We start from the raw sequence: 23,046 nt of genomic DNA, 5'->3' as shown, positions 1-23,046 counted from the left end.
CCCCTGCTCTCAGCATGTCCCACCTGCTCACTCAAACCTTGCCATAATATTTAGGAGAGGGGCCCGACTTCAAAACATTTTGCTTAAGTAGGCTCTGAGCAAAAATATTTGAAGGCCTCAGCCATAGACACAAAATATAACATATTGGATTATGTTTAATGCACTGAAACATAAAAGCTAGCGTAGAAATTCCAAGTCACAGAAATACTAACTCCAGTGAAAGCGCAATGTGCAAAAATAAAAATATTTATATATTAGACTCCTACTTCAGTAATAAAATGACGACATCACAACGTTAAATAAAAACAAATAACATCTTGTTTTGAGTTGAGCGTAAGGTCGGTTTGTGTGCATTTAAGTAAATATTTTGCTGTGCGTCTTTGTGGGTGTAATTCCTTCCCGTTTCAGGAAGAAGAAAATACACAATTTCGGTTTCGCCATTACGGTTCTCATGGAGGACAGCGCCACCGTTCGAGTTCCTCGAAACACTCCCTCTTATTCTGAATTAATTTCTGACAGTATTTAGTATTTTATCTAGTACGTAAGCGGATACAGGAAGTCCGGCGTACGTCCGCACGCTCCTGACGTTCGGCTGCGGGGAGCATGCGTCCCTGTAGGATGCCTGTCATGGCGGGTGGCGGGAAAAGGAAATCGTCGGGGTCCACACAGCAGGTATAAACCCTTTGGAGACGTCACTGCACGTACATGATCGTGACTGTCAAAGAATGGTGATTACGGAGTTAATGTTATGACGTACGCGCCGAAAGGACGGGCGGTAGAAGCTTAGACGTTCCGCGCAACGGGTGTTTGGGACCTGAGTTGTTTATTCTAAACGGATAAGGACGTGCAGCTTGTTCAGAGCGAAGTCCTTTTACTAAGCATTCCCGGCTATGTTTTTGCTAACGAGCTTTCCTTGGGAATAGAAAATGTCTTCAGTTTGTAGCGTTCCTTAAATTGCTAAAATGTTCTTTTATGGTCTGTCCTGCACTTTTTTCACCATTTAACTAACCTGTGTGGCTGATTTTTTGAAGACTTGCAAAAACATTGTAGGTGTATTCCATTTTTCTACAGCTAGAGGACCCGTTTGTCACAGTCTAAGATATTCAGCTACATTGTGCCAGTGTAGCTTTGTTTTATCCTGAATCAATTAGTTTCTTATTACGGTAATTATAATTGTAACGTATCATTTTTCTTTTCCGACGTGTTGTTTATTTTGGCTTTTAGCCACGCCTACCTCACGCTCATAACTATCGCTCGTTCGTGGGCTTGTCTTTCAAAAAGCCGTTGTTATAATTGGCACATTGCTTTACTTTGTCCCTCCTTGGGGCGGTTTGGTTACCGCCTTGGACATGGAATCTGTTACATGGCTAATTGCATTGTTGCCTTTAGCTTTGACTGCGAGCGAATTTCTTTTTACTTTTGACGCTCATGACGTGGCGCTTTGAATCGACTCGCTTATGGGAAACCCTACTACTTTTAATTTTGTATTTACGTGGCAAGAAAAGTCCCGCGGTTATGAGTTTACAACACTAATATCTCTAACTCGAGCAAATGTGAGACCTATTGCATTGCAAATGCTTGTTATATATGCACCCTCTCCTCTCATTGGGGCTTTCAGTAATCCTAGAACATGTGTTGTCGTTCATTTTTTTTTCTTCAGCCCAGCATGCAGCAATTTCTCCGCCCTCTTAAGCCATTGGTAAACTCTGTGAGTATAGTGTGTGGGGTTTGATACAATTTTTTTTTTTCTTTTTTTTTTTAATTGCTCCTCCTGCAACATCCTTCTTTTAGCCGTTTGCTTCTTTTGCTGAGACCTTTTCAGTTACATCTTGAATAAGCCCTGAGGAGTATTTTTGTTTCACTTTTTTTTTTTTTTTTTTTTTTACTGTTTAGGTGTATCCTTCCACCTAGATTTGATGAGACAAGTTTACATCTGAAAGTTGCACTCTGGCATAAGATATCAGACCCTGTTTTGTGGGCCAACAGGTAGACAAAGGCTACTGGGCCCTAACCATAGTGGTTGAGGTAGTTTGCCACTGTGATTCATTGTACTTGAGCTATTATGGCTCTGTACACAGTGCCAATTATAACTAACCCTTTCTGATTTAAATTTCGGGGTAGGAAGGATAAGCAGTTACAGGTTTCTCAGAGGTAGTGTGGGGGGGAAAGGGCTTGAAACACATCAACATACTCAGTAACTTGGTTCAACACTTATAATTTCTTTAGCCTCAAACAACAGCTTCTTGTGGATGCAGCACATCAGCATGCGCACCTTTTGTGTTTCTCACCCCCTGACATGGGCTAAGCCTTACATGGTTTGCCTGCAGACTTCTCTTGCCATCCTGGCATGTGGCAGATGTGGTCTCAGTAGTCTCTTCATTGTGCTGCTGCAGCAGTAGCCTTTCCATATGTCATTGTAAGATGAATTTGCCGGGCCTTTGCAGCAGCACATGACAAAGCAGCGGTGGCCCATTTGGTAAGCTGCCTGCAGTTGCTCAGCCAGTGTAGGATCTACATGTCTGTCTATCTGGGTTAAGTTTCTGTATGATGCCCCAGCTATGGTTCAGGGTTTTCATTTCAGTTTCCAAAGTTCACCTCCAGGTGTTCTTTGGCCTGCCTCTCTTCGTTTTCCTTCTTGGGGGTCCTGTGGAGAGCTGTCCTTGTGACGGAGTCTTGTTCTTTTCTGAAGGTGTCTCCTATCCAGCTCCCATCTCTTTCTCATAATGCTGTCATCCATGCTTTTGCTTGCATCTGGTGAACAGTTTCTGGGTGGGGATGGTTCGCAGTCAGGAAATGCACAAGATTCTTCTGAGGTTATTGGTGTTAAAGGCTACCAGTTAAGTGATGTTGCTTTTGTCATCCGGCAGCACTCTGATCTGTACAAGAGATGACAGAACACTGGTGTGGTAAAGCTTGGTGTTGGTGCTTCACTGAGATGACCTCCCCACATTGTTCAACATCTGAAAGGCATTCCGGGCCATGTTCAGACTACTCTTGATGTCTCTGTCTGCCACTCCATGCTTGGTGTGCCCCTCCAGGTCATAGGATAGGTACTGGACCACTGATTGTCAGAGACAAGCCTAGGCCCCTTCGCCTGCACTAAATTGAGGGTGGTCAGGGTCAGCAGTAAGTCTGGGTACAACTTTTACAATCAGTCGGCACTCAGGGCATGGGAACTTGCCTTTTTACTATTCAAGGGACATTCCCTTCCCAACTTAAGACATTTGATTCTTTCTCATCTGTGCGTTGTCTACACTAGGGGCCTCCAAACTATGGCCAGCTCCAATATTTTATCCTGCCCGCTGTAACTTTTGCATTAATAGGCTATAATGTAATTTCTCTGTTTTCCAAAGCCTTGGAGTTCGATGATAAAAGGTGTGTGTGTGTGTGTATGTATGTATGTATGTGTATATATATATATATATATATATATATATATATATATATATATATAACCAATTCCTTTGGTAGCCTGTGCAGGAGAGCCTCTTGAATCTTGTCTATTTTAAATTTTGGACCAGCAATGTTGTGTATGCCAGATATTTGAAAAAAGGTAAGTTCCTAGTGCAGGTAGTCCACCCTGCAGACTGAGCACGTGTCCTTTAGAGCGCACTGTATGATGTGACTTTCCTGGAATTCATTTTATACCGCTGTTTTGACGTTGCCTCCAATCTGGCTCACACACATAGGCCTGTAAAGAATTAAAGTGTATCTTTTTATACTGTAACAAACATTTTTAGAAAGGAAGCACGTCACAACCAAAAATTGAGTAAATTTATCTGATGACCATTTGAAGTCCATTCTAATTGGATCGTCTAACTTGAAACCTCAGTTAAGGGATATTTTGAAATAAAAACACCAGTTCCATCATTTCCATTAATCTTGTGCTTCATGTTTTGTTGTTTACATTTGAAAACTCCAGTTGACAGATTTGTGTAGAGAGGTGCAGACAGAATTTTTTTTTTTTTTGACCTTTATTAATGGCTCAAGTTCATTTTGGATTTCTTTTCTTTGTTTTACTGAAGTCATTTCTTGGAGCGTGTCTGTTTTTCTTATTGTGTGCCACAGAATTGGACAAATTCTCGTTTCATACAAACCTGTACATTTTCAGTACTTAAACTTCATTAAAAATGAATAGCCGTTTTTCTTATCTAAAGTTAATTAATAGATTATTTTGTCAGTATTTGATAATGTTTTACATTTTTATTCATTATATATCATTTCTCAGCACCACATTGTTTATTTGTAATTCACATTTCTCTTTTGTTCTGTCATGTCATATGCTGATTACAAAAAATCCAAGTAAACCTTATTAATTCATTTAAATTGTATTAATTCATTTATAAAACATTTTTTTTTTTTTGACCCACAAATATTTGTAAAATATACTATGTGGCCCTTGTACTGAAATTTTTGAGACCCCTGGACCACTGTGGAATTGAGTTTGCCATGTAATGGTGCTTTCTATTCATGGAAAGCATCAACTGTACATATTGTAAAGGACTTTGGTTTCAGATTCCTTCAACCATTAGCTTCTTTTGCTTAAGAACCTTTAACTTGGACATTTTGTCACATCTTGTATCAACAAACATAAATATTTAGTCTCACCTTTTGCCTTGGTTGTTCAGCCTCAATGAAATGCATGTGGGATTACGTCCCATCTCAAAAGTACACTTTTTCAAAATATATCATTCTTTCTCATTTATGCATTGTATGCCCAAAGCAACTTTTATTTTTTGTTTTTCATGGTGTGTCTTAAAGCGTTGGCTTTGCCAAAGATAGTGCTTAATTAATCTGTGGTAGACAGAAGAGCATTTACTCCTACCCCAAATGTGAACTCCCACAAAATGCCAAGCTATTAGGCTGAAGTGTAGAATGCACCCATAACCATTTCAGTAGTTTTAAATAGTCTAATAAGAACATACATTATGCTGAAGTGTGGTCTTTAATGTTGCACCAGTCTGTCAGATGGGGGATAGAAAATCACCAGACATCGCAGAAGTTAACATAGTGTATTTATTACAGTTGTTAGTTACAGGTGAATATGTGTTCCAAGTTATTCAAGAAGGAGAGCAGTCCCAGGTTGTGACTGACCACGTGGAGTCAGGGGACTGAAGAAAGAGCTGAGGACAGTATTCTACCCCATTAAATACTTGGTAGTGCCCTCCACATGTATAATATTGGTGTTGTAAATCTGACAATGCACAACATTGTTTGGCTGTGTGTATTTCATGATAGTATCTAGGTGGAAGGCTACAAGAAGTACGTGTAATGGGTCAGAACAGATCTTGGGCACCATAGATATCATTTATTGCTGGTGCCACATTACTTTTAAGAATTGACGTGTGTTTTAAGGTAATTTCACCCTGTGAAAAATGTTGATCTGCTGCTATAATTTGATGAACCATCTTTGGGCGAAAATGGCCCTCTCCCATGGGAATTATGGTTACTGCTCTAGAAGCTAAAATACGGAGATCTTTTCTATAAATTTACAAATATCTTAATGTGAAAAAATATCTGACAGGATTAATAAAATGTACTTGTAGCAGCAGTCTTTCGTTTGATTGCTGAAAGGTTTTGCTGTCGCTTCACCACAGAGTTCTAATTAGTTGCTAGAGTGTTAACATGCCATAGCAATGACAATTGTAAGGAACAGATGTATGCTGTGTTGCTGAAAGAGGAGCTACAGAACTGAAAATACTTCCTATGGACCAGACCGTAATAAATGAACAAAATGGGTGTGGGGAGTTAAACTTGCATTGAAAATTATGGCAAGTGCTTTAGAAAACTAAACTGAAATTACACTGTCATAAGTCTTCCACCTAAATGTGAGAAAAGAAAGCCTGGACTGCCTAATGAAACATTCTTCCAGTAGCAGCAGTAATCTCTTATTTGATTCTCCTGTGTTGTACAAAAGCTTCACCACAGAGCAACCATAGTGTCATCATTCTGTATTTACGACAATAGTGGAACACTGCTAAACAGCATGTTGCTTGAATAGAAAATATTAAATTTAAAGTCTGTACTGCAGAACAACCTGAAGTATAATCTGCATTGAGGCGTTAATGCAAATATGAAGCCAGCAGTAATTCTTTTTATTTCACCAGATTATTTCTCTGTAGTTGTCTGTCTCTGCTTGTGTTGGTTTCAAAATCATTGTTAAGGGAATGAAAAAAAGTTTTAAAAATATCTATTTATGATTTATAAAATGTAAGTTTATATACCTTATAAATGATTACAGTCAAAGGTAATATTTTTTTTTTTTTTAATTAGTAACATTGTAAATCTGACTGAATAATGAGGCCACTAATTTAAAACACTGAAAACTGTCAGACTACTGAATTTTCACACAGTGGAAACTCTTGCAATATATGGTAGACAAAAAGGAATCAGTTTGGGGGCTCCTTTATTTCAGAGACTTTCAGACTTTAAGATTAGAAATTTCAATTACATACCGTGCACAGGAGAGTGAATGATTCTAAGCCTGCCATCTTCAGCGGTACGGTTTCCATTCCATGCACATTCTATAAACTAGATTAAAAAAACAGGTAATGTTAACAAATACTTCTTTCTAAGAAGTCTGTAATCTTCACAGATAGGAGAAGAAGGCAGAGTGATATGTGGATTGTTACTATAAACTGCAGCATTGTACAGCTGTCCACATTACAACTGTAGTTGGTCAAGCTTCAAAGTATAACAGTTTTGAAGTAATAACATTGTATTTTTGCATTATGACTGAAACACATTATGCGATCCACACACAATGAGAAACCGGAGCTGGTACTTTCTGCCTCCCCTGTTCATTGTGTGCCAGCCTCGCCATATATATTTCTATTTTCTTTCTCTCCCTCTCTCTCTCTCTCTTTCTCTCTCACCCCTCAACGGATGACACTATACCCCCTCCACACTGGGAGGGGAAACTCTCGGAGCGTGCAAACCCCTGAGCAATCACCACTCTCTTCTTTTCTCTTTTTCATTTTCTATTTTCCTCTGTTTCTCTTTTGTTACTAATTTAGTTGATTGCATATGATATATAATCCTTTGATGCACATGTACATTGATATATAAGTGTACACTAAATCCGAAGATGCAATGACTGCGTATTCAATTGTATCTGGGTGCATATCTGAACTTTATCGGTGATTAAAAGCAATAAACAGATTTTTTTAAAAAATGACAAACACATTGTCAGCATGACTTTCTGGAAGCCTAATATCCTTGTTGTTTTCCAGCTTATGTTCAGATATTGGTAAAAAATAGCTGATAACATTTTTGTTTAATTTTAGTGTGAAAGGGCTGCTAAAAAAGAAAAAAAGATGCGGCCAAACCAGACTGGTTTCCCTGACACCCTGAGACCGGAGGTGGAAAGTCTGTATAGGCTTGGAATGCCAGAAGATTTTTATCACTTTTGGACATTCTGTCAGGCGCTTGATCCAAAAAATACTTGTGGTAGGTGACATGAAATATAGTCTATATGTCTTAACCCTCACTTGTAAAATCTGATGCATTGAAAACAAAATGGAATTGTGTGTCTGCATTTAAAGTGTGTTTGCAGTCTGGCTCGAGCATGAAATGAGCATTTGTGCACATTTATTCCAAAACTCTGTGCACCTCGGCATTCTCACTTATTTAACGTATTAACAATACTTGGAACCCCAGAGCTTTCATATGGTTTATATTATGATTTATATTTAGTTGTAGTCAAAACAGTATCAGAGTTCCTTATTTTTCCCTGTTATGTTGGTCATGTTACATGGTCCAGTGACTAAGTCCAGAGCTAAAGCCCTGGGATAAGACACAGAGCAGACCTAGCTGGGAATTTGGGGGTTGGGAGGGTGACACTGGGGCTGTTTGTTGAAAAGTGCTGCAATTGTGAATGTAGGGGTGGAATAAACAAATAGGTTGCTGCCCATCTGACCTGAGGCATAGGTGGCATGGAAAAGTGGCCGAGGCACATGGCACACAGCAGACAATAGTTCAATACAGCTAGACTCTCTATAACCCTTTGCTTCTACAGTTGGTCACCTAAGGATCCCCAGGTCCTCTCAAAAAGCTCAACTAGGTCCAGGCAGCTAACCAAAAGGAGATATCCTACATCGGGTGGGTCCTCGCAATTGTGGAAGATAAAATAAAAAACAGTGCAGATGGAAAATGCTGTGTGCGATCCTGTGATCTTCTGACCTGTGCTTCTCTCCTGAACACCAAAAATGTCTGTGCAGGTCACTTTTTGTCAGGCTTCTCCAACTTGTAGCTCGTGAGATACTGATAGCTCTCCAGCTACATGCAAGTAACTCTTCCTTGTGCAGCTCAGCCTACTAAATTAGAAGTGTTTGCTTTGTTGAGCTATTGTATGTATGCCAGAACTGAAAAGCATGTACTTGAGATGAAAACATGCGTAGTTTCAGAACCCATAAGCTAATGTTTGGATAAAAATGGTTTAATTTCCAAATATATATTTAAAGCTTCTCTGAGTGATAAATCGAGGCATTAGGAAAACTGCTTACTAATATTATCTTGGTGCATTGGACATTGCAGCTAAGGCTATCATTTGTTATTAATTTGGAGGCACTCCAAATTAATAAAGCCTTTTTAGGTCGAGCATAGCAGTGAGCAAGTGCTGCTTTTCGATATGTTGTATTCTAATCTGTGGGTTTTAACCATGCCCATCACTTTCATTCGTTCCTGGGCTTGCCTTTCAAAATTCCCTTGATGTCATTGATAAATGCTTTGTTTGTCTCGCCTTGAGCCTGTTTTGTTACGCATTGCCGGCTGACCCTGTTACTTGCACGATTGCCGATATACTTGAGTGTGGGTGAATTACTTTTTTTCTTTTGTCTCTCCGATTCGCGCTTCATGGAGGCCATGGCGCTTTCAAGTTTCATACAGCGCAGACTCAATCAGCAGTATTGGAGCGCTTTGTATGACTTCCAGTTACGTCACGCTGTTACAGAATCGGAGTCATTTCAATTTTGCTTTTGTCTCTCCCGTTCGGGCTCCAGGGCAGTTTGAAGCACAAACTCGCTCAGGGGTATTGGAGTGCATAGCTGTCAAGTTCACTGTGTATATGTGTGGAACATTTATGTTTGTGGAATGCCTGTCCATGACATTTGTCTGTCATGGGCCGTGTATCGATTGGCACTCTACAAATCCGCCCTCTGACGGTGACTCCACCTTGTGTCTGACGGGGGGGGGGTCTCTCTTCTCAGCTGGGATTGGGGTCTTATCTGTGCACAGTTCTCAGTCAGCTCTGGTTGGAAGGTGCTTTATTGCACTTCAGTTGGCTACATGGGCTGGCTGGGGGCCAGGAGTAGAGCGCTGGGAGAGCTCTCCAGATGGACGATAGTAATTAACTCCAACACCCGTGATCCAACCACTTCCGGCTATCGGAAGGATCCTAGGTTCGTGCCTGTCTCATGGCACTACCAAAAGTTGTCTGGGCAGTCACAGTGGCAGTACAGAGGTCATGATCTAGTCTTGCCTGCTGCGTTTGCCTGTATGAAAGAATGGGGTCAGGCTCACAACTTTCCTGCCCTGCCCGCACTGGATAATCCGCAGCCAGCCTGCTATGTGTGTTTCAGAGAGTCCGTGCGGGGCTGCTGTGGAAAATTTGTTTTTGCAATACTTTATTATGGTGACTAAAATAATGTCTCTCTGCCGATGGTCACCATAGCGATGCATTTAACAGACACTCAGCAGATTAAATTGCCAGACAGGGAGAGCCAAGTACAGCAGTGCACAGATACAGCGCCATGTGCTGGGTTCCTTTGTAGCACTCCATGATCCTTGCCGTTTCTCAGGAAGTTTGATATGCGTGACTAATGCATTATAGTGCTTTGATACGACCATCTGCACGAAGATGCGTTAGTCTAACTCCTGATGAGTGGTACTGTTCAAGATCTTCAGGGCAAAAAACTCTGCGGTAAATAGAAGTGCTTTAGTTATATGCAGGGTCACTGGAATTATGTGGTGGAGAGGGCCAAGTTATGCGACAGGGTAGACCGTTTTATGTGGCAAGAAAAGGCCAGTTATGCATTTACAATACCAATAGATCCATCTAAAGCAAATACAAGACCTATTGCATTGCAAATGCTTGTTACATTATTACGGGCAACCCTGCCTGATGTACTGAAGTGATCGCTGCTGGTAATCGGGCATGGAGCGGTCACTGAGGTAATCCTGTCACACATGGTCATTATTACAATACTGTTAGTAGCTTTGGATAATTTTCATTCACCAGAAATAGCTCTTATTACTGAAAAGGTTGGATATCCCTGTTTTACGTTCCTGGTTGACCCTCTAAGAAGGCAAACAAACTTTTTTTCTGCTTTGAGATATTTGCTTTCCCCACTACCATATATCACTGTAAAATGGTAAATTATTAAACATTTTGCTTACTATCAAGTTTTGCAAAGCTGGAATTGTTCATAATTGCAAGACATCTTGCTCAAATTATGTCACTCGCCCGTTAAGTCGTAAACAACACTATGTTCGTACAGGCCACATCTTATGGGAAGCTAGATGACCCCTCACTGTGGAGATTTGTATAAATACTGGCCCTGTCTTTAGTCTCGGGAGTAGTCTGGTGGCTAATGTTCTCCATCAGTCACCACACTACTTCGGTGCGTTTAATTAAATGTTTATTCTTGTATTACCGGAGTAAGTATGTCCTTTCTAATTTTCTTCCCCTCAGAAACCATGGTCATTCATATTCCAGCAGTAGTATCTTTTCTGCCTCAGTCACCAAACTTTTCTTCCGTTGTGCTTCATGGAAAACCTTTGTTCATTAAACTCATTACCCTCCATTTAATGACCAGTCAGTACGTGACCCAAGGCTGTGATAATATTGAATGCCTTGTGGGGGGCATCAGCGCTAGTACATAATGCTGGGGTGTATTTTAGACGTGAATTATGTGGCTCTGTAGAAGGTTGCTGGCAGTTTGTATTTTGATAGCTTGAGCTTATTGCAGTGATGATGTCTGGATGGAGCATCAGCATTGATAATGGCGTTTCCACACTGTTACTGGAGCTGTAAGTCCTATACACACAGAGAGCTACTGGTCCTTTAATATGTTGTTACTCTAACTATGCAGATGGCTTTACATAGATTGTAGGATTTCTGTGTTTTTAACAGTGACCTTCACACTGTACAGGTAGCTATCAAAGTTCCTTGTAAAAGCCCAATTCTGAGCAATTGTAGTTTGTATCATTGACTGGCATAGGCAGTGTTAGACTTTTCATCCATGGCATGGTCTCCCTCAACTTTTGGCCTCTGTTCCCCAGGTTGTTGATGTGTGCTGGACTCTGATTTTGCTGTTTTTGTTACTCTGGGCACTTTACCACTGCTAACCAGTGCTAAAGTGCAAGTGCTCCTTTACAAAATGTGTATGTAATTGGCTTATCCATGATTGGCATATTTGGTTTACTAGTAAGTCCCTAGTAAGGTGCACTAGATGTGCCAGGGCCTGTAAATCAAATGCTACTAGTGGGCCTGCAGCACTGGTTGTGCCACCCACATAAGTAGCTCTGTAATCATGTCTCAGACCTGCCATTGCAGTGTCTGTCTATGCAGTTTAACTGTAAATTCGACTTAGCAAGTGTACCCACTTGCCAGGCCTAAACCTTCCCTTTTCTTACATGTAAGGCACACCTAAGGTAGGCCCTAGGTAGCCCCAAGGGTGTTTTATATGTCCTGACAGTGAAATATTGCTAAATTCGTTTTTCACTGTTGCAAGGCCTGTCCCTCCTCATGGTTAACATGGAGCTACCTTTAAATCTGATTAAAGTGTAGACTTCCTTTGGGAGCGGATGGACGTGGACTTTGGGGTCTCTGAGCTCACAATTTAGAAATACATCTTCTAGTAAAGTTGATTTTAAGATTATTTGAAAATGCCACTTTTAGAAAGTGAGCATTTTCTTGCTTATACCATTTCTGTGACTCTGCCTGTTTGTGGATTCCCTGTCTGGGTCAGTTTGACAGTTGCGCTGGTTGGACCTCACATTAGGCAGTGACACAAAGGAAGCTGGGGTGTAGCCTGCATATCCCGATGAGCCATCTGTGCTAGGAGGGAGAGGAGGAGTGGTCACTCACACCTGAAATAGCTGTACCTGCCCTCACACAATGTAGTCTCCAACCCCCTGGTGAGTGTCTGAGGCCTGGGCAAGGCAGGATTTCACATTCAAAAGAGACTTTACTTTGAAGTAGGCCTCCTTCAAAGGAGACATTGGGTATAAAAAGGGTACCCAAAACCACAGACTTTAGGAACACATCTGGAAACAAGAGGAACCTCTACCTGGAGAAGAGCTGCCCTGCCGGTGACTGTGCTTTGTGGAGCTATTCTGCAGTTGCTGCTTCTGCCAGAGTAAGAGGGCAAAGACTGGACTTTGTGTGCCTTCCATCTTGAAAAGAACTCTCCAAGGCCTTGATTTAGAGCTTGCCTCCTGTTGTTTGAAGTCTCAGGACAGCAAAGACTTCTCTCTGCCAGCACCTGGAGTCTCTGGAGAGACTCCTACTTTGCCCTGTGATGCTCATCCAGTTCCAGAGACCCTGAAAGCAGAAGCTGGCAGCCTAAGAGGAGGAAGTCCACGCACAGAGCGCCGTGCGGGGGAAAGATCGACGCAACTCCGATCTGTGGATGGAGAAACGACGCACCGCCGGCTCTGCGGCTGAAAATCGACGCTCGCCGGAAAGGCGACAGAAGAATCGATGCACGGAGCTGCAGAAACGACGCACAGGTTTGCTCTCGGAGATCGTAACCCGGGTTTTTTTAATTTATTTTTTATCATTGTGCGACTGGATTTCAGACGCACGTACCGCTGGGCACGTAAAAACAACGCAAGGTCTGCCCGGACCCGAGAGTGCTGACCAGATAGACGCCTCGCTCTCCTTCAGAGAGAAGAAACGATGCGCCCGACCCGAGGAAAGGAGAAACTACGCAAGGTCTCGCTCGTGAGTGAAATCGATGCATTGCAAGCATGTACACTCGCCCGTTCTGGGTTATTTTTGACGCACCCAAGGTACTTTTTCACGCTAACAGTGTTAGTGTGTGTTTTAAACGACATAAAGAGAATTCTTGCTTTTTAATTGATAACTTGACTGGTGTATTGTGGATTTTTGTCGTTTTGGTCTTGTTTTGTTTAGATAAATATTTCCTATTTTTCTAAACCTGTGTTGTAATTTTGTAGTGTTTTCATTAGTTACTGTGTGTGTTGGTACAAATACTTTACGCCTAGCACTCTGAAGTTAAGCCTAATGCTCTGCCAAGCTACCAAGGGAGTAAGCAGGGGTTAGCTGAGGGTTATTCTCTTTTACCCTGCCTAGAGTGAGGGTCCTTGCTTGAATAGGGGGTAACTTGACTGTCAACCAAAGACCCCATTTCTAACAGGCAGCAAGTCTTGTACAGCACAGGTCCAGAATCCTTGAAGGTTTCATTGATAAACAGGGGGTACGGTTGACTGGTATCGGCCAACACAAGAAGTGGTGCAGTGTATAACTTACTTGTAGGTGCATAATGCTGCTTCTTAATGTGTCTCCAACCTAGTCCAAAAGGCACCTTGTAATGTTACATGAGACCTATGACTTGGCAAAGCAGTGGTTGCCAAGTTCCTTCCTTGGGTCTTTAATTCGTGATGCATGAATTTGCAACACCATGGGACCTTTTTACATAGTGTTGTGTTTTTTTTTTTAAACCTTTTAACCTTCAGCATCCATAATCAGCAGAAGGACACCATTCCACTGCCACAGAGGATAGTGGAGAACAGCAGCTGCTACGTGGATGAACCCCTCGCCCCCACCCACCCCTCCAAAAAAAAAGAGACCCCACCTCTATCCCATCCCCTACTTAGTTAACCTCTCACTCAGGCCAGAGTCCCTTTTGTTTATGCCCCTCCACCTCTATTGCTCCAGTATCTGCCCCTTTATTGTTTTTCCACTTGTCTGATGTCTTGTTCTTCAATGCCGAATATATTTTTGTACAGGAAACCTCCTTTTAGTGAGAGCTACTTAGTACTCCAATCATAAAGTGATAATTGAAGTTGCATTTAATATGCCTCAGATTGCCTAGTCCAAGTCACTCCCATTACCCATCTTTCCTTCAAGTATCTTCTAATCGGGCTTCTCACGTTCTCTTCAAGCTACTCCCACCCTGAGATGATCAGCAGTCCCTTGCTTCTGTGGAGTGTTTTTTGTGTCGCTATTCCTCGGACCTGTTGGGACCGCTGGATTCCTTCATGCACTTTGGGTGTCCCTTCAGGCTATCCTGACAATTTTCTTTTAGCCGATTTTCAGGTGATTGCCATCTCCTGTTCCAAAACTCCAAAGGATTGTTCTGTCTTTCAAAACGGTGTGCTGTATTAGAATCACTGTGTCTCCTACTGGCAGCTCCCTCACTTCAGTTTTATTTGTTTTATCTTTGGGCAATATTTCCACATTGTTTTAATGAGACTGCCTTTGGCTGCCCCAGAGGCTTGTTGTCTGTTTTGAAATAGATCGCTGGCCTTCAAACTTCTGTGGTCTTGTTTCTTGAGGGAGGCCCCATGAAACTGGGATCACTGATCTTGGATCTTCCATTGATGCTAAGTTGCTGGATGTGAATGTAGCAGTATCTAATCTCTAGGGGGCATTTTGTGATCATCATGTTAATCCACTTAATGTGTTTTTGTTGTGATGCATGGAATTTGTTGCCAACACTTAAGGTAACTTATCAGTGTCTGAGGATGGATTCCATTGCTCCCACCCCAGGTTCTTCCTGTGAAGGCAGACATGTAGTTCTGTGGATTTCTCCTCGATGACTGTTAGGAGCTCACACCAGTCTGCTAACCCTCCAGGAAAGCTCCCCTTCTAGGCGGGCCCCTCATTCAAAGGGAGACAGGCATATGGTCCCTGCCACAAGTTTTACCCTACCATCTGGTTTCCAAAAGAACACTGTCAGCAGGGTTAGGTGGAATCAAGGACGGGGGGACAGATCAGTCTTTTCAAGTGCCTGGTAACTTTCTTCCTGCAACTCTCCCCTTAAAGTGAGCTCTCTGGCCTCCAGTGGAATTTCCATCAATAAGCTCTCCCTCCAGGAGCTGTTGACACATAAGGAGGCAATTTTAGCCAGATGAATTGCCCCTTTGCCTATTTTGTAGTGTTTGCATTCTCTTCCAGAGAATGACTTTATAGCTTGGAATGCCACCTTCACTCGGGGAAATTTGGTGATGCTCCTTAATTGGCCCTAAGAGTAGGGCCCTATACAGCTGCAGTATAGTGAGGCGGATCTATTAATTTTGTTTGTTGCTCATGTATATGCACTTCAGCTAGTCTGTCGAGCCTCTGCAGTTTCCCAGTTAGAGATGTTTCTGGGTCTCTGTCTTGTGACACCCGAAGCTCCTCCCATGCCCTCTTGGGAATGTGTTTTTGGATGGAGGTTCGACAGAGACTGCCACCATTCTGTCTGACTCCAGGTTTCCAACAAGATTTGCGTCAACTGTTTGCATCCTTTGGATGTGGCTGTTAAAGCAAATCTTTTGAGAAGGGATTTTTTACAGGAGAAACCCAAGAACCTGCAATGTAGGAAGGTTTTTACTTAGTTTTAGATCTCCTAAAGTAACTGCAAACAGACAATGGGTAGCCAGAAAAGGCTTCCTTTCTGCTATGGCTTACTAGGTTATTGATGTTTGCTACCATATATCCGACTGAATTTCCAAGAGTTTGTTGATCTTAATCAAGAGACTGGTTTATGTTACCCTATTAGTGCCTGGGTGGACCTCAGCGGTGTAAGTGACTCTCTGGTCGGTGTCAACTTTCTCTTGTGCTGTTTCCCTGTCTAGATGCCTTTCCAAACTTCTTGGTGCAGCCCATGCTTTTGGGGTTCTGATCTACTCCATGAAGTGTCCCTTTATTTGGAATGTTCTGGTGTTGCGATTATTACTTAATCGCCCTTCGGTGTTCAGGACTTCTGCCTGACGTGGTCTGTTGCCATGTAGGTTACTGAGATCCCAGGGTATGTGAGTTCCAGGGATTCCTGCATGAGAGGTTGGTGGAATGGGAGGGTCTTATTTTGACTGTGCCTGGTATCTTTGACAGTTTTTGTTCGTCTTGTTGCCTGTTTTAATTATAAAGTGTTCTAATGGCATTTGCTGATGACCTCGGACAAATGTTTGTCTTTTCAGTTCTATGAATGATGTGGTTCTCGAGGCATCACTTTGCCTTTGGAAGAGTTCCCTGTGAACTTTTCTGGCTGGACTGGAGTGCTTTGTAATCTTCCCACAGATGTGGAAGAAAGAGGTACTGGAGGTGAAAGTGAAACCAAGATACCCACCATAGTAACTCTTGCTCCGGAACCCCCAATCTACTTTTCTCCAGAATGCATACCAACTCATCACACACTTTGCGTGGCCAGGATGTAATCTAATGGAAAATGTCGAGCGGATATCTTAGATGACCGGCATGGGCTAACCCCACATGGACCTTGATATCTACTTTCCGTAACCAGTTTTGAGATCTGTATAAATACCTGTTTTGTTCTCCTGTTCTGGTCATTGCACAGGTCTGTAGAAAGGGGAGGGAGGGAAAAAGGACCACTATTTCAGGAGTCATCCGGGTTAGTAGGTTGTAATTGTGAGCATATCATTCACCTTTCTTTCAACTTGAGCATGTTTTCATGAATTGAATTTCTGCTTGCCCAGAGGAAAGCCCTTGAAGTTCCAACTATGTTATTTTTCCTATCAATATAAAGTTTCAGCATATCATGTCTTAAATAAATATATTTTTAGTGTGCAGTTGGTTTATAGCGACGTCAACGGCCTACAAGAGGGATGATAATATAACTTCTGTTTGTTTTTCAGATGTTTTCAAATCAAGTCTCGGGCTTCAGCTTGTTGGTCCATATGAAATACTCGCTGGGAAACACAAAACATCAAAAAAATCTGAGTTAAATTTCAACCTACACTATCGTTTTTTTTATGATCCTCCTGAATTCCAGACTGTTCTTATTGGCGACAGCAAAACCCAGTACCATATGGGATATTTTAGGTAAGACTGCATGTTACACTTACTTGCACACCCAGTCCTGTACAGGTTATGGTAATCTTTTATTTATGGATGTGCTTTGGGGTGTTTTCCAGATGTGAGGCAGCGGTTTACTTGCAAAATATGTTTTGGTTTAAAACCACTATGTTTTTTCCACTTTATCTTCCTTTTTTTTTTTTTTTTTTTTTTAAGTCTAGAATATTCAACAGTTATTCTTTTAGGTTAATTGGCTCAATGTAGCATATGTTTTGGTGAATACATAGCAATGAAGCATCACTTGCACATTGCTAATGTAAGCTAAATACATTCTTGGACCTACAGTTCTCTCCACTGATTGCAGATATCAGCCATTTTAATCTTTTTATTAGTTTTTACAATACATATACATAATACAGGCCTTTAGCATGTTTGTTACAGGATAAACATTTCTAATTAGTTTACATTCAAACTTCTAACCCCCACCCTAGTTGCACACATACGTTCCAATCTATGACTTTCCGTATTATTTCTTGCTGTGTTGGCTAGATACTTAGGCGTGTGTCGCCGCGTTGTGGGGCCTTTCGGTCACTTGCTGGGGAGGTCCTGCTATGGCTGAGTCCTAGCCCCGCCAACTGGACGTGCGCTGCTAAAAGGGTTACGTGGTGTGAGGCAATGGGCGTATTTAAATGTTTACATGTTTGCCCTATGTGTTTTCTGGTGTGCTTGTGTGCGGGATGCGGACCAGTGATAGACATGCGTGGACTGCCGGGGGGGGGCGGAGTCTTCACGCTGCCAGTATTCTGTTCGGTGAAGTGTGGCCCTGTCTTTATGTGGCTGAGTGAGTTTCGTCAGGGTGCATTATATTTAGCACCTTTCCCACTTTATGGGGGTTTATCATCATTCTTAGCCTCAAGTTTAGTTACCAATGTTCCCCAGGCATCGCTCCCTGTGCGCTGTTGACCGTTACGTGCAAGTTTTTCCAGTACCTTGTGCTCTGTGCGGGCCCAGCGCAAAGTGAGGGTGCGCCAGGCTTTCAGGTCGGGGGCGTTAGGTGCCTTCCAGTGCGTTGCTATCAATCTTTTATACATCACGCAGGCTAGATCCGCAAATTTATGTAAGTGTTTGTGCTTTTTTTCTCTCGTCTTCAACCCCAGTAAGCAGGACCTAGGATCCTTTTCCAGCACAAGGCCCGTCATCTCTGACACCTCCTCCATCACGCTGTTCCATATCATTTGTACCTGAGGGCACTCCCAGACCATGTGGTAAAAGTGTGCCAATTGCGCTTTACATCTGGGGCATGACTGCTCCGTTTCAGGGAACATTTGCTTTATTCTGGCTGGGGACAAGTACGTTTGGTGTATATAGTTAAACTGGGTGTATCGAAATCTGGGGTTTCTCGACACACCCCGGGCGTGGCATAGCACTTTCGGCCAGTCCACTAGTTGAATCGGGTCAGGGAGTACATTGTTCCACCTCTCCCTGGATCTCTCCAGGTGAGGTTCCAGGGGCTTGTTAAGGATCTTATATAAGGATGAAGTTACTTTTGTTTGGGCGTCATCCTGTAGTATGTGATGTATTGTGGGGGAAATCTCTGGTTCTGTTACACCTGCCCCCCATGTTTGTTTAATTGCGTGGCATATTGCATGGTACGCCAGGAATTGCCCGGGGTTCACTGCGGTGAGAGCCTGCACAGCCTCAAACGTCATTAGTTTACCATCTTCTAAGCAATCTTCCACCGTCTGTATGCCCGCCTCCGACCACACCGACGGCTGGTGTGATGCGGCATGGTGCCCTCCCGGGAGGCGGTCCAGCGGTATATGCAGGGAGTACGGAAGTGCCCTGCATCCATTCTTAACGTATTTCCCCCAGCAAGGATGTGCTACTGTGAACAGTGGATTATCTAATCCTCTTTTGGGATGTTTGTTTGAGAGCCATGTTAGCAGTGGGATTCCTTTTAGCCGGGAGTGTAGCCATGTAGTCTCAGCCGATTCTGGCCTGTGGAACCAAAGCTGTAGCCACTGCAGCTGAGCTGCCGCGTAGTACAGTTCAAGGTTGGGGGCACCCAGTCCACCGGCGTCCACCGGGCGTTGCAGTGTGGCCAGTGCCACTCGTGCTCTTTCCCCCGCCCCATATGAGCTGTGTTAGCATTGCGTTCAGGTCCCTGAAAAAACTTCTGGGTATGTTGATTGGCAAGGCCGCGAAAAAATAGAGTAGCCTGGGTAATAGCCTGAGTAATATCAGCATGTTTGCGATCGCCACCCTGCCAGGCGGTGACAGTGGCAGTTTGGTCCAAAAGCACAATGATCCCTTCATGGAGGCCAGCGCTCTCCCCAGATTGCCATCTCTAAGGTCCTCTGTGTTGTGGTATATGTGTACCCCGAGGTATTTAAATGTGTTGAAGCACCATTTCAGGCATCCCGGTGGAGCCATTTCCTGTCTATCCGACGGCCACTTGACCAATGGGAACACACACGATTTTTCCCAGTTTACCACTAGGCCGGATATTCTTCCGTACTCGGCCAGTAGTGACATCACTGAAGGTATCACCTCAGACCCTTTACGGGTGTATATTAAAGCGTCATCAGCGTATAGTGATATTGCGTGATGGACCCCGTTTCTAATTATTCCCCAACTGCTTTCCATGGAGCGTACTTTAGTTGCTAAGGGTTCCATTGCTATGGCAAATAAGTGTGGAGAGGGGGCAGCCTTGTCTGGTGCCCCTGGTGATTGGGAAGCTATCTGATATGACCCCCCCCCATTTTTACTCTGGCTTGTGGGTTAGAGTATAGTGTCCGAATCCAGCGCGTGTAGTTGGGGCCTATCCCCATTCGCCGCATTGTGGACAGAAGGAAGTCCCACTCGAGCGTGTCGAACGCCTTTTCAATGTCAAGTGATAACACTATGTCATCGTGTGCGTCCGGAGGGGTGTCTCCTATTATACTCAGGAGTCTGCGGATGTTGAGGAATGTGTTGCGCTTCGGGATGAATCCATTTTGGTCCTCGTGTATTAGGGTGTTCATGATGGGGGCTAGTCTATTTGCTAGTATTTTACCGAGTATTTTACAGTCTGAGTTTAAGAGCGAGAGGGGTCTGTAAGATTTGACGTCTGTAGTATCCCGGCCTTGTTTGGGGAGTACCACTATCATGGCCTCTCTATGGGATGGAGGCAGCAGTTCGTTGGTCCATGCCTCCTCGAACACCTTGAGCAGGTGGGGCTTCAAGCGGGACGAGTAAGCGGTGTAGTACTCTGACGGTAGGCCATCTATCCCCGGCGCTTTATTCTTGGGCATCTGCGCTAGGGCTAAATCTATTTCGCTAGTTGTGACAGGAGCGTCTAGGGTGTCCCTGTCTGCTTGAGATAGTTGCGGTAGTGACGAGCCCCCCAGGATGGCCCCGAGCTGTGCAAGTGTACACAAGGTGCGTTTGGTGTACAAGTTCGCGTAGTATTCTCTAAACGTTTAGTTTAATCTCGGTTTGTGTAGAGACCGTGGTTTGTATATCAATCCGGATACTCCCTATGGGAGGGGGGGCCGTTGCCGATCTTCCCTCAGTAGCCATGCCAGCATTTTCCCCGACCTGTCTCCTTCCGTTTGCAGTCTCATTAAGTGATAGTTGTAATCAACGGCGGAGTCTATTGTCTGCCTCGTTATATTTTATGCGCACTGCTTTTAGTACTGTGTAGGGTACCTCCCCCCCCCCCCCCCCGCGCGCGACTGCTGTTTCTGCTGCTCTTAGTTCCCTCTCTAGCTTAGTAATTTCCGATTGCAGGGTGCGCCTCACTCCCCAACTGTTGGAAATGCACTGACCTCGTATCACCACTTTGTGTGCTTCCCACTCTACCGCTCGTGAGTTTGCGGTTGAGTAGTTTATTTCCCAGTACTGTTGCAGTGTGGTATTCAGTGTTTCTGCGAATGCCTGGTCTTGGAGGGCGTCTACCTGCAATCGCCAAGTGGGGATGCACTGCCGTCTCCTGCCCCATACCAGTGTTACCCTCAGTGGGGAGTGGTCTGAGAGTGTTTTTGCTAGGTATTCTGTCCCGTTAATCAATACCCCTATGTCCTGGGTGCCCCATATTATATCCATTCTAGTGTGTGTTTTGTGCGGGGCAGAGTAGAATGAGTATTCTCTCTGCTGTGGGTGCCTCATGTGCCATACATCGTGGAGCCTCATTTCCTCTGCCCACTTCTGCAGTGGGCTTGTGGTGCGCCTACTCGTTGCGAGCCCCCTTGAGCGTGTGATCTATCCAGTGTAACATTCGGTGTGCTATTGAAGTCGCCTCCCCAGATGGCCGGAGCCGACGGGTTCGACAATAGTGTAGGCGTGTGTGTCCAGAAATCCCGGTATACTGCTGTTTGGGGCATATATCCCTACTATAGAGAGTTGTCTACCGTCCAGCTGGCCTTCCACCACCACAAATCTGCCCCCAGGGTCTATTCTATGTGCCGTCAGATGGAATGGGACCCCGCCTTCGATCCATATCAGTACACCCCTTGTGAATGCTGAGTATGTTGTGCCTATCCGCTGTCCTCCCCACTTCACACGCAACTCTTGTAGATCTGACTCCAGTAAGTGTGTCTCTTGCAGGATGGCAATGTGTATGCCCAGTCGCTTGAGGCGTGCATAGACACAAGATTTTTTGCTCCCAGGCCCCTCACATTCCACGTCACTATGTCATATTGATCCCCTTTTTGATTAGTGTGTGGTGCCATGTGAGTTCAGTAATCCTGCCTGTACGTGGTCTTCCATCTTGCCTCATGACCTCCCGGCCTGCGGCCCCTCCTCTGAGGCTATTTATTATTAATGCCTGCTGCAGCAATGTTCCGAGTTTTAGGATTGGAACTGTAGTGTGCGACTTAACTGAATTGCTACTCCCTCCCACCCCAACTAACTTGTGTAAAACTACTTAACACGTTAATGTGTGTAAAAACCTGTATCCATCTGGATATCCGAGATGGTATTAACATACCGACCGGATGTGGCTCTTTTATGGGGCACACATCTGTCCACAGACTTAATCTGCAAATACTTTTTGGGCGCCTCCAGAGTGTACGATCCTCCTCCCCGGGCCCCTCTACCCCGTCGGCTCCCTGAGTGTCCGTTCCTCCGGCAGGGGTGTGTACAATTAAAAGATAGTCGTTGTTGGGAGAGGGCGCCTCTCCAATGTCCTCCGTTGTTCAGAGGGGTTTCCCTCATCATCCGGCCCCTCTTTCGTGGATGCTGATGTGGAGGAGGTGCGTCTGTGCGCTGTTAAAGTTCGTCTGCTGTTCTTGGGGTGACCTTCGGTCCCCTCAGCTCTCCTGTTAAGGTGGAGACGGTGCTGGCAGTGTCCGACTCCAAATTGATCTCAGGGGTCTCCCTGATTGCTTCAAAATTATTTTGTTAGCTGTGGGGTCTCTTTTAACACTTTAGCTCTTTCTTCAGCTACTTGCTGGGCCGACGGCAACCCCCTGGCGCGTCTTTTGGAGCGTTTCCTTGACTCTGATGTAGTCCATTCCTCTCCACACTCTCGCTGGGGTGCGCCAGACCCTTAGCGTGCAGCCATGTCCAGGCGTCCTCTGGGGAGGTGAATATATGGGTTCGGTCTTCTGTAACCACTCTTAATTTAGCTGGGAACAATAGGGCGTATTTAATGTCGTGTTCACGCAGACGCTGCTTGATTTTAAAACATGAGTTCCGTTGTGTTTGCACCTCTTGTGTGAAGTCTGGGTATGCGTTGATGACTGCTTCCTCAAAGTTGAATGGGCCTTTGCTGCAGAACTGCTGTAAGATTGCATCTCGGTCTCTATATTTTAGGAATCTAACAATCAATGGTCTGGGTGGTTGACCAGGGGGCGGAGGTCTGCCCGGTATTCTGTGCACCCTTTCCACCGAGAAGAGCCTGGATGGGGCCCCGTTTAATACTTCTTTAATTAGCCATTGTTCTGGAAATATTTCCGTGCTGAGTTGCTGCATTTTTTCAGGGAACCCCAGAAAGCAAATGTTATTACGGCGCGATCTGCTCTCCGCCTCCTCCGTGCATCTCCTTAGCACCTTCAGCTCCGCGTCCAGGCGTTGGATTT

The 23,046-nt window shown here is 44.0% G+C and overlaps 1 protein-coding gene across 1 annotated transcript in view; it reads left to right on the top strand.

The window, feature by feature from the left end:
* Positions 1–560: 560 nt before the first annotated feature.
* The window catches only part of HPF1 (histone PARylation factor 1), a 142,137-nt gene continuing 119,651 nt past the window's right edge, over positions 561–23,046 (top strand). Inside the window, exons 1-3 of the mRNA XM_069244266.1 lie at positions 561–672; positions 7,287–7,449; positions 16,825–17,011. Of these exons, the coding sequence (XP_069100367.1) occupies positions 604–672; positions 7,287–7,449; positions 16,825–17,011 (419 nt within the window). The 5' untranslated portion in view covers positions 561–603. The remainder of the gene's footprint in view (positions 673–7,286; positions 7,450–16,824; positions 17,012–23,046) is intronic.

This window comes from Pleurodeles waltl, chromosome 1_2, assembly GCF_031143425.1.
Source record: "Pleurodeles waltl isolate 20211129_DDA chromosome 1_2, aPleWal1.hap1.20221129, whole genome shotgun sequence".
Taxonomy (NCBI): Eukaryota; Metazoa; Chordata; class Amphibia; order Caudata; family Salamandridae; genus Pleurodeles; species Pleurodeles waltl.
This window is presented reverse-complemented; position numbering and strand designations above follow the sequence as displayed.